General features: G+C 41.1%; 2 protein-coding genes and 1 non-coding gene across 3 annotated transcripts; 2 read left to right on the top strand and 1 right to left on the bottom strand.

The window, feature by feature from the left end:
- Positions 1-503: 503 nt before the first annotated feature.
- Positions 504-4,795, bottom strand: LOC115677964 (L-ascorbate oxidase homolog). Its single transcript, XM_030601218.2, has 8 exons — positions 4,422-4,795; positions 4,005-4,114; positions 2,364-2,634; positions 2,163-2,265; positions 1,690-2,035; positions 1,223-1,588; positions 1,065-1,143; positions 504-929 (listed from the first exon to the last, which is right to left on the bottom strand). Exons 1-8 carry the CDS (start codon positions 4,566-4,568, stop codon positions 717-719), a joined length of 1,635 nt encoding a protein of 544 aa, XP_030457078.2. The 5' UTR covers positions 4,569-4,795; the 3' UTR covers positions 504-716.
- Positions 4,796-8,842: 4,047 nt separating this feature from the next.
- TRNAF-GAA (transfer RNA phenylalanine (anticodon GAA)) lies at positions 8,843-8,915 on the top strand. The gene has a single exon. It is a non-coding gene; the product is annotated as a tRNA-Phe (tRNA).
- Positions 8,916-9,249: 334 nt separating this feature from the next.
- On the top strand, positions 9,250-12,117 carry LOC115677805 (probable rhamnogalacturonate lyase B). The gene is made up of 12 exons (XM_056303753.1): positions 9,250-9,327; positions 9,474-9,595; positions 9,702-9,752; positions 9,874-9,993; positions 10,088-10,207; positions 10,300-10,441; positions 10,550-10,693; positions 10,964-11,119; positions 11,219-11,325; positions 11,529-11,619; positions 11,727-11,868; positions 11,957-12,117. The coding sequence occupies exons 1-12, from the start codon at positions 9,250-9,252 to the stop codon at positions 12,115-12,117; spliced, it is 1,434 nt and encodes a 477-aa protein (XP_056159728.1).
- The last annotated feature ends 68 nt before the right edge of the window (positions 12,118-12,185 follow it).

Here is a 12,185-nt window from a genome sequence, read left to right as displayed (position 1 = left end):
GCACGAATCATGCTTAGATATATGTTTTCTCAAATGCCTAATTGAGTGATGTTGAAACTAATCGTCTTTCGTGCTACTCTCCTTAGATGTGTAGACGTGAGATGTTCTTGACGTGTATCGTTAAAGTACGATTAATTTCGACCAAAAATAAATCATGCTATTTCCATTTCTCGAATAGCTTCCCATACACCCTAAACTTTAAATGGCCATCTCATTAATGGTAAGATTATGAAGGATGAAAAAGATACATTTAATGTAGACCAATTAATCTGATGATTTTTATCTATCTTTCCTAAACTATCATTTGTTTTGCTTCTGTGCGTATTTTTTTTTTTGGTCGAATTCTTGTGTTTAAATCGGAGAAGTTTACACATTCGTTACTTTTTTAACTAGAATCGTCTAAGATTGAAGTATTTTTAATAGATTAAATGATTGGATTCTTACCTAAACTCTCCAAGATGTGGTAAAAGGGAACAGTGAGGAGAATGTCAATGGAGTATATGTTGACAAACCAAGGATGCCTTCAGAAATCAAGTATCAATACACTTGAGAATGCATCGCAAATGCAATGCACCTAGGTAGCTAGATTATCAAAGAGCATGGACATGAAAGGTAAACCTCAGAGCTCGAGTAGAGCTCTCATGAAACGAATTTCCGCTCGCTCGAAAAGAATTAGTTCCGTCACCCCCTCGTGACTGTCTGCGTCAACAGTAAGCTCAAAGCGGTCTCGTGCGATGACCCCTCACGCGGCCGCAGAGCAGGGCATTCTTAGGGATCGGAAGCTCGTCCCTGTACGAATTCGAACTGGTATAGACCCTCATGTAGAATTGCTGTCCTAAGTATTGCCGCGCCCAGTCCTCGGATCGGATGTTCCACATCCCCACATTGTCTAGAGCCATGTAGATTGCGGTCCACGATTTCGGATATACCTGGAATGATTCGGCCACATGAAAGAAGCAAAAGTTAGCACGATAAACGGTCGCCGGCACTTCCCTTGATGTGGCGATGTCGATCTTTTCATGACAACATTCGTACACAACTAGGACAATGTTTCATCCTATTACCTGAGTCGTGCAACGAGCTACTGTATCTTGCAAATTGTAGAGCGATCTACTCGCAGGCGTCCATTGCCCTCCGTCCATTCTGATCGAGTCGAAGATTAAGTCAATAATTTTGGAAAGACGCGTTATCTATGTGGGTTTCGAACAGGCTTTAGTGTTACCCCATGATGAAGAACGAATATCCATCAATGTGCCAAGACTGGACGGTGTTCTCCCAATTCTGGAAAACGATCTCAATGTACTCTCGGAAGTTCGTGGACATGACGGAGGTCTGGAGGTAGCCGCTCCCCCAGTTGGGGCTTGTGGGCATGCTTCCCAGATTGAAGACCCCAGGAATCTTGAAGTGATCCGCGAGCTTTATTGGAGTGTCCGCTGGAACAAACGAGGCCCCGTTGACGGCATACCTCTGCTTGCCATTGATTATCGGGGCCGAGTTCGCCAACATGATGGTGCGGCTGGTCTTGATCATCCCGTAGTGATATGAACCTTGAGGGTTTGGTCGAGGCCCGCTTGCCGTAAGATTCCAACTGGTTTGGATATCACGAAGTAACGCTGTTGAGGTTCAGTTCATACACAAATGGAAGACACAATAAGAAATGACAACTACACAGTAGTCAATGTTCAATACCGTATAGATCTGGCTTGGTTCAATGACCAAGCAACTTCAGTCGTAGGACCACCAGGAACAGGACCGGAGACTCCCATGCGGGAGTTGCTGTAGTGAAGAACAGCGGTTGTTGTGAGAACCCGGGCGGTGAAACGGGAAGAGACAACTACATAGTAATCTTGCGGTTGCTGGTCGGCCATGACCAAGACCGAGTAGGATTGACCGAGGTGGATGTCGAGGGAGTCGTAAGTGGTCTGAAGAGTGTGAGAGCCTTCGACCTCAACCAACTTCATCTTATGCCCTTGAATTCTGAAGTTAATGGATGTCGTAAGGCCGACATTCGATATTCTAAACCTGTATGTCTTGCCTGCACAGAAAGTGAAAGCTCAACCTCGTGGAATTTGATACTGATGGACTAGGTATTCTCTCAATTTTCCGAATATATATGCTCAGTGCCATTGGATGATGTAAATCGACTGGATAGCAAGTATGACCTGGATCGACTGTGAATGTGTATCCGTTCCAACCACGGCCATTGATGAGAAGCCCATCAGGAAATGGAAGATTGTGACCGACATCCAGAATGAGTCTCAGTCGCTGTATACACAAATAGAAAATGGAGAAAAGGCATAAGACTAAGATCAGAACTTTTCATACATGCACAAAAATAACAGTGCTAATGGCACGCTAATTACATTGTGATCTGTTTTGAACCAGTCACCAGCGAGGACAGTGAAATCGCCGGCAGGAGAAGGGAAAGGGAGGGGGATTAAGGGCCGGCTCCAAATTCTGATGCCACCAAAGCCTCCGGCGGCCTTCTGAAGCCCAACAGACGGGAAGTAAAAGTAACTGCCAATCTGATCCTTCACTTGCAGAACGTAAGTGAAGTTCCTTCTGGGTAGGATGGGACAATTCGTGCCATAGACTCCGTCCTGCCACGAATTCCTCCTCTGTTGTATACCATTCCTTCAAAAGCAGTACACAAGAGTATTAGTACTTCGATTTAAAGCGAACTGCTTTAATGAGCAGGCCGAGCATTCTCTATTTTGAAGTTAAACGGCATTTGTCGAGGGACGTCATTACATATTCAAATTTTCTTTTTTCCCGATGATTATAACTCTGCGACATTCAGAAATTTTTGAGATACACCAGTTATGCGAGGGATCTGCAGTGGAGCAATGGATCAAACAATAAGAAGGCATATTCTCTACGAAGCGCCATTTTTAGCTTCAAAAGCTGTGCCACGTTCACCATCCAAGAATTTCACAAAACCATAAGCATGTTTACATAAATCTTAATCCCACCCACTGAATGACCTTCACTCCCAACAGTAGATGTCCTGCATTTGACAGCTGAATATATGATTAAATATGTGTGTGTGTGTGTGTGTGGGAGTGTCTGTGTGGTTGTGAGCATAATAAGTAGATTCACAAGTCACATGTCTGGATCTAGACATCCCACATGTGGTTAGTCAGGTTCACTAAAATAAGCCAGTTGGACAGAGAGAATAATTCACATATTTAATTGCTTCTCAGACTGTTGTGAACAGCCAACGAGTCCTAGCTCTACTTAACTATGTTCTTGGAGATTGAAAGAACAATCATCAGAATCAGTTAAACAATCACTCCTCTAATTCGAATCCAGAGAAGCGCACGCAAACACACACACAAGCACAAGATCTGGGGAACATACCCAGTCAAATGAAAAAAAAAACAGAGGTAAAGCATTAACTTTTGGCCCCACGTATGGAGAAGAGGTGGCCTTTCTTTATGAGAGCATAGCATCAATATGATAAGCATATTTGAATATCAAACTCAACCTATAAGTGCATTGATGGCTGATGGAGATCTTACTGATGCCAGCTTGCATTTTAGACGTAACCAGATGGAAAAAAAAACGAAATTTTCTAAATGTACTAATATCAGAAATTCATAAATGTGCTGATTTGAGAAATTTATCCAGAAAGTAAAAACCACAGATCCAGTTCCTGGTGTCTTAAGAACGGAACAGTTTCCACGGTGCAGTTATGTGTAGAAAAAGAAAGTTTATCTTCCAGTAATAACTGAGAAAAGGGAAAGAAGACAACTTTTGAGCTCAACATGGTACTTTCTAAGGATTAATCTAGCAAGGGAAACAAAATTTTTAGCCGTTCTTGAAGTTGATGGTCGTTCTCTATCAGCTAAAAAAGAAACAGTAGAAGGAACTTATACTATTTCACACTCTTTTCTCCTGCATGTTCAGATTAAGCTAAGAAAAGAGAGAAACGACCCAAAAACAGAGAGAGGAAACAAAGAAAAGACACAGAGAGATTTCCACAGGAGCAACAGATTTATTACCATGATATCAGGAATGGCTCCTTCAAGTAGTTGTAGACACTAATGATCAGGTTGTCATTAGTGACCGCATCAATTTGAGGCCCTGGAAACTGCCCATTGATCAAAATCCCCTGCACCAATCCCAAACTTTAGTCCAGCTCTTCAATAAATTTAAGCATGATTGTATAGCATTCTTGGAAAAGCCAGAGAACAAGTTAAAGCTGTCTCCCTTACCAAAAAAAAAAAAAAAAAGTTAAAGCTGTCTTGCTTTCAACATTAACCAAAAAGAAAACAACTTCTTGCCAAGAGCACAAAGAAAGGGAAAGAAATAAAGGAAAGAATCGACCTTTTCGTCTCAAAAGCAACAAACATCACATTCCAAAAGAAATTGTTGCCCAAAGGAATGAAAATTAAAAGGAAGGTTATAAAAATGAGCACCTGTTGCTTAACACCCAGAGGGTAAATGTCACCATAAGTGACCGTCCACGTCAAGAACCTATATGGGTTGTCACCATTCGTTCCTTGAAGGAGAAACAGTACACAGATGATGAGAGATCTAAGGACCCTGCAACTGCAACCTCTCATCCTCTCTCGTTCCTGTTTCCCTATTCTTTGGCTCCGAGTGAATGCTCTTGGACTTCAAAAGATGAGACTCTGTGGGTCACTTCTCGAACAATGTCTGCAAGTTTCTTGAGGTCAAGTGTCTATAGCTATGACATTGCTTGAGTCGAGTGAACCAGGGGAAGAAAATTAGCTGTGCTTCTCTCTCTCTCTCTCTCTCTCTCTACCTCTCTCCCTCCATTTTGCCCTCCATTGCCTGCCTATTTATGTGTGTACTTTATCTATGCATCACAGGCTAGAGTAGATTTCTTGTTTGTATGTGAGCCCGAGAGGCAGACAGAGATGCAACATGACATGAGCTGTCACACACGGAGAGATAGAGAGAGAGAGAGAGAGAGAGAGAGAGAGGTGAGATGCATGATGCATGACCCTCTATCGTGGACCGTGCACATGGAATGGGCACTATACTCTGTTCACTTATCATTGACACTGGATCTCTGGGAAATATTTCTGGGAAACATTTGGGAAACATTAGGTTGGCTTATGCCATGATTAACGGTGTTAATTTTGACTAGCCCGAAGAGAAGAAAATCAAAATGTCAAATCATAGTGTTTTGACTACACGAGTCTTGGGTCGCCGGCGGTTCTTGTCGTATCATTCACACGAGTTTTTGAGATCTCTGCATGTTGTGCCATTGCTAATCAATCATATACCCATTTCCAATCTTCTGCAGCCTTCTGCCTCCGCTCTCAAATGACTACTTCATCAAAGATTCAAAACAGCGGGCCTCAGCTCGAGCCGGCTTAACCTTGATCCGTCGGTAAGTCCTTTTTAGAAATAATGACACAAACAGTTCCTGAATTTCAATTTAATGTGCAATATGATCTCTGAACTTTTAATTTATTCAATATAGTCCCTGAACTTTAATTTAATGTTCAATATGATCCATGAACTTTTAATTTGTCAAATGTCGTCCCTAAACTTTTGGTACATGTTCAATGTAGTCCCTAAACTATATAAAAATATTTGATGTAGTCCCTAAACTTGAAATAATAGGAGGATTACATTGAACATTTTCATATAGTTCATGGACTAAAATTAAACAAATTAAAAGTTCATGGACCATATTACACATTGGGTCGAAGTTTAAAGACTGTTTGTGTCATATTTCCTTCTTTTTATCGTTTCCACTCGAGAATCAAAGGGAAAAACATCACAAACATACTTGTGCATTCTTCTGGAGTCGCCTAATCAATAGTATTCAGTACATATGCATGTGGAAGGACTAGCATATGATACAAATAATTAGTATTAAACAACAAATTCTTTTTTGGCTTAAAAGAAAACTATATTTAGCTCGACCTCCTTTCACGTGGAACAGCCGAAAAAATTGAGACAGGAGGCCTACTTAGATTTAAGATTGCAAATACATATTCCTTGTAGATTCTTTATGCTGGGATTTTTACATTTAAATGAGGAATTCATTCAGTGTGGCGGCAACACACGGGTGATCCGTGCGGTCGCTGCTCCTTCTGATTAGTGAAAATTACACAAATAGTCCGTGAACTTTGGCTCAATGTGCAATTTGGAGTGCATTGAACATTTTCATATAGTTCATGGATTGAATTAAACATGTACCAAAGTTCAGGGATGACATTGAACTAATTAAAAGTTTATGAATAATATTGCACATTGGGTTAAAGTTCATGGACTACATTGAACAAATTAAAAGTTCAGAGATCAAATTGCACATTGAGCGAAAGTTCAGGAACTGTTTGTGTTATTATCCCTTCTGATTATGATGTACGATGGGGGTTCCCCTTGCGGTAAGTAGTCTTGCTCGGATCCTCCTCCCTTTAAGGCCTCACTATGTTAGTTATGAGTAATATTTTTTAGAAAGTCATTTTTCAAGAAAATAACAATATTTTGTTGTGTATGGCTGGAATCTAAAAATAAATTAGAATATGTTTTCCGTTGTTCGGTATGGAAAAGCTTATTTGATTTTCTTTAAAAAAATATCGAATTTCCAAATTTTTTATTTTTTTTCCCTTCGTCCCCAACTTCATCCTCCAATGCCTCATCCGAAGTGCCTTGATAACTAGGGGTACATTGCCCGGCAAGCCGGTTGATCTAGTTTGGTATTAGAAGAAGGGTTAATATTACGAAAAACCCCAAACTGGTACACCCGTAATAAATTTACCCTAAGCTAATTTTTTAACTATCAAAAATCCTAAACTGGTACACCCATGACAAATTTACTCCAAACTAAATTTTTTACCACCAAAATCCCAAAACCGATATACTTGTGACAAATTTATCCTTCGATAGATTGATTAATATCACAAAAAATCACAAATTAATAAACTCGTGAAAAACCCCAAACTAGTACACCCGTCAACTGTCACGTGTCATCTAACTCGGCGATTGGACAATAAAATTTAACGGAAACTAACGGAGGGTTAATATATCGCATCTATACATGTTTGAGGTTTTCAGTGGTCAAAATTAATTCGGGATATATTTATCACGTACGTATCAGTTTAGAGTTTTTCGTAGTATCGAAACTTAGAAGAAATACTTTCTTACACTCTATATCTTTTCTGCCCGGGAGTTCTCAAACACACCCAACAACTTTTATTCAGTCATGACATTTCTTTCCGTCGTACGCATGAACTTAAATTTTTCGTTCTATGGGCGGTCGTCTTCAATGTCACCATTATGACATGTACAAAGTACAGAGTGGCCTCCCAAAGTCTTCCTTCCGATTCTCGGTCCGCAAACGCTGATCCACGACGAACCGGAAACAGTGTCGGAATCCCAGCCAACCCTTTGGTCCGCTCCTATTTTCAACCCTGTCAAACCCGACCGATTCCCGACCTATCCGTTTAACGGGTCTGGTCATGGTCTAAGAATTCAAAGTCGAAGTCCATATCCAGATTTGCAATTTGGCCCTTTCGACACGACACCTTCAATGAGGGAAAAAGCCATATAGAAAAAATCTCAAAATATGTTTACCGCGACATGTATACCTGAACTTTTTTGTGACGACAAAAACCTTAAATTATACCCACTCTGACATATTTACCCTAAATTTTTTCTGGTGACATATAAAAGCCCCAAACTTATACTAATGTCGCGCATTTACGCTCCATCAAAGGTATATAAGATGATTTTTCACTTAAACCACGTGATCGCTATATGAATAATGTTTGCTTTCCGGCGTCAATAGGCAAAAATTTTAACGGTCGTCATTTGACGGGAGGTAGATGCGTCACAGGGGTATAAATTTGTGATTTTTTATGTCACGTAAAAAAAATTTAAGATAAATATGTCAAAATGAGCGTAGTTTCGTGATGTTTTTTTTTTTTTAGCTTTTGCCCCTTTGGCTCAAACATGATCTAATTGACATTTGCATCTACTAGTGAGATCTCTGCAAATCCGAAAATCTCCTGCACTACCAGATGACTTTGTCCGTGCATGCCCGTCCCTGTTGTTGCTGTCTCTCTTTATTTCTGTTCTTTTCTTTTCTGATCACTCTGTTGCTACTATTTTCCAGGCTGAAATTTCTTTTTATTTATTACTATTATTATTGTAATAGAGGTTTTCTTATTCCTGGGTACGAGAGCTTGGATCACAAGATCGTCCGTCGCAATGCAACAAGATTGGTTTTTGTCACCGCCTGAACTTGAACTCTTCCCCGTTTATTTCCTTTGTTGGTACCTCGTGACTACTTCACCTGACCCTTCTGTTCATGCTTGGATCTTTACTCCCTGTAAAAACAGAGAAAAACCCTCTATATTGTCCGGCTCACGAGATCGTGCCGCGTGTTCGTTTTGTTCCGAATCCTCGCCGTGCCGGACTAAGCCCCACACGCGAAACCCCCATGCTAACCCAAACCCCCTCTGTGCCAACCGCTGCCCGACTCGACCGAGCCGCCACCTCTCAGCGGCGACGCCCAAGCCGGTCGAGCCGCCATGGGTCTTGTTATAATTGTTGCTTCAAGTGAACATGATAACAGGCAGACACTCTCACTTTATAATAGCACTATCTCATGGATCGATGTCGAAGAAAAAGATCGAGAAAACTCGATCTCACTGAAAAATCCCGGATTTAATTTATATCATGTATTATCTTTGTAATTAATTTAATAAATTCAGTAAGATATCTCATATATGTAGGCGGGCAGAGGAAGGAACTCGAAACAGACCGTAGCTTATTAACTATAATTGAAATCGAAGGCGTGGTATAGATTTTTATACTGATTAAAATAAATATTAGAAAACTTTGTTCACAACAAGCGGGGATAGCTCAGTTGGGAGAGCGTCAGACTGAAGATCTGAAGGTCGCGTGTTCGATCCACGCTCACCGCATTTTTGGCTTTTCTTTCTTTTTTGTCTATGCATAACCCAGTTGAGTTCCAATGAGCTGCATTGCATCTGTATCAGAAATTAACAAAAAAACAGCAAATTTTAGATGCCTCGCTAGCGAACCTGTCAACAGCATTGTGCCAAAACTACAAGCAAAACCGCAGCTGGTGCAGTTAACTAGGAGTGCTTTGTTTATTACAAAAGAAGCATCTACGGTATGATCCGGAACTTCGGAGTTCTTCTGCATCGCGAAAAACTAAGTCCATAGTAACCAACGACCAGCTGTGTTCATGAGCTGGTTAATCCATTAATTAGACATCATGGCCATACTTTTCGGATGGAGAAACCCGGGCATAAGCTCTTTGATCCAGTCATGGAGAAGAAAAAAGTGAGCTTGACCACAAAAGGGAATTATGTAAGTCTTCTCTCTATGCGTGTCACACATATGCACGCACGCACGTTTCTGCAACACAAACTGAGTCTGCATAGATATGCGTCGGTTCTTGTGATCTGCACAAGATCGTGCGCTTTAGGGCTATGTGACTATGGTTTCTGGTGCAGGTCATGATGGACAATGGGCTGGTGAAACTCACCATTTTGAAGCCTCAAGGTTACTTAACCGGCGTAAAGTACGGAGGGATGGACAACCTCTTGGACATCAAGTCGAATGAATCTGGCAGAGGGTAACTGCAGACAACTTCGCAGAAACTTACGTTGTTCAAAAATTTATGCAACTTAAAGCATCAGATTTATCGTTTTCAACATGTATGTGTCTCTATAAATTTGCAGATATTGGGATGCCAATTGGAGTTTGCCAGGGGGCAACGACAGATACCAACTGTATTTCTTCTTCACACAAAATTCTAATGATAGTGAACTCTATGAATAATTTCAAGAATCAGGGAGGGATGTTGATCATCAGTTTCGATATTCTGAAATTCATTCCGATTTACTTAAACAGGATCAGAGGGGCAGAGTATAGTGTTATTCATCAAAGCAATGACCTCGTGGAGGTCTCCTTCAGGAGCACTTATAATCCGTCGACTCGGGGCATGACGCTGCCCCTAAGTGTTGACACAAGGTTGAGTGTCTATTTTCTATTAGCTTTTGACTTAATTCTGCTGATGATCTCAATGTTCAGATCTTTTCTCTTGCACATTTGTTTCATCTTTTAGGTACATTATCAGAACTGGTGTTTCGGGCTTTTACTGCTACACCGTATACGAGCGCCCACAAGGATGCCGTGCCTTTGACCTCGCTCAGACGAGGCTGGTGTTTAAATTGCGACGAGAGAAGTAAAGTTTCTGTCTAAGCTATCTAAAGAGAATACATGTAAAGGCCCGATGAACGGCATCCTAACTGTATACCCCTTGTGAAATCCGAACAGGTTTCACTACATGGCAATTACAGACGAAAAGCAAAGGATAATGCCAGTGCCGGAGGACCTACTTCCTGGCAGAGGCAAACAACTGATTGTGCCTGAGTCTGCTTTGCTAGTAAACCCCGTTAATCCGGACCTCAAAGGCGAAGTATGAAGATAGCTCCGAGTTATTTATGCTGTCGTCTCAGACTCTCAGCGCGTCAATCTTTATCAGTTGATGGTGGAAACTAAGCTAAATCGTGTGCAAAGAGTGCAGGTGGATGACAAGTATCAGTACTCGATGGACAATAAGGACGGTGGACTTCACGGGTGGATAAGTTCTGGTCCTATCATCGGGTTTTGGGTCATTACCCCAAGTTACGAGTTCCGCAATGGCGGCCCGACAAAGCAAAATCTCACGGTTCATACCGGTCCAGCCTGCCTAGCAGTAAAGTTCCCATTCTTTTCTGTCACTATGCAAAAATGGTTGACATAGACACTAAAACTTCGAAGTATCAAAGTTAATGATATGAGCTTGCAAAATATCAAAACTCATCTACATTGAAATGTACAAATCGTAGAAAATTACCAATTGTAAAAAAAAAAAAATGTCTGTTTTGCAGTTGACAGCAAAACCGATGTAGTATTTACTTAAATGGAGAATTCATTGCCATTCATTGACTTTTGACAGATGTGTCATTCAACCCATTATATAGGAGATGATATCCTAGCTCATTTTGGAGAGGGAGAGACGTGGAGAAAGGTCTTTGGCCCATTCTTCGTGTACCTGAATTCAACTAATAAAGCATCAAATGCACACAACTTATGGTCGGATGCAAAAAAACAGGTATGCGCTCGTTTACTGCACTCAACCTAGGAGTAAACTCAAAAAACAGGTATGCTTTTGCTTACACCGTCTGTTCTTAATTAATATTGCTCATCCTAGAGGGAGATCGAGGAAGCATCATGGCCATATGATTTTGTCTCATCGACCTATTATCTATCTGCTAGCGAGCGCGGTTCAGCATCGGGAAGACTCTTTGTCCAGGACAGGTATCGTACTTATTCATATAATGGCAGTTTTAACTCTGCTTCAAGAGGCCAAGTAGCTTCCCTAAGCACTATTACCACACAAACAGCAAATTGCCCACATACTTTGTAACATCATCTTTACAAAGTTCATAACGACTACCTGTCTAACCGAACAATTCAATATTCACTTCCCGCGTATCCGCACCTCAAATTGTCCCCTGCAGGTATATATCCAGTGCTCTAATTCCTGCTAAAAATGCATATATTGGTCTATTGGCAGCGAGGACTGAAGGAGCATGGCAAACTGAGAGCAAAGTAATGAATCTGGCGGTTATTTTTCCCTCTATATTTGCCAAAAAACCCATCTGTAGATGGCCTCTAAATCGGTGTTTGACTAAATTTTGTGGTCTGCTTGTGTGCAGTCTTATCAGTTCTGGGTTCAAACAGACTCCAGTGGAAGTTTCACCATAAGGAACGTAATTCCTGGAGCCTATGGACTTCACGGGTGGGTTCCTGGTTTCATCGGCGACTACCTCGAGAAAACACCGGTTACCATTACCGCAGGTATTCTCATACTGTTTCCTACTGCTGGAGATATGAATGCAAGTGTTTCGACTTTATTAATCCTTCATCCTAACTTAAATTAATTCAGATTCGGAGACACAGCTTGGGAATTTGACCTTTGTTCCGCTTAGAGATGGTCCGACCTTGTGGGAGATTGGGTATCCTGATCGAACAGCAGTTGACTACTTTGTCCCCGATGTTAATCCGATGTACGTCAACAGGATATTTCTGAAGGGTCCTGAAAAGTGAGTAATGCCCTCCAAGAACTTAATCTCTACGCAACTCCTACATTTTCTAAGGAAGGTGCCAGTTTGAAC

Source organism: Syzygium oleosum, unplaced genomic scaffold (assembly GCF_021117445.2).
Source record: "Syzygium oleosum isolate NSW1041296 unplaced genomic scaffold, Sole_v2.1 Sole_v2.29, whole genome shotgun sequence".
Lineage (NCBI taxonomy): Eukaryota > Viridiplantae > Streptophyta > Magnoliopsida > Myrtales > Myrtaceae > Syzygium > Syzygium oleosum.
This window is presented reverse-complemented; position numbering and strand designations above follow the sequence as displayed.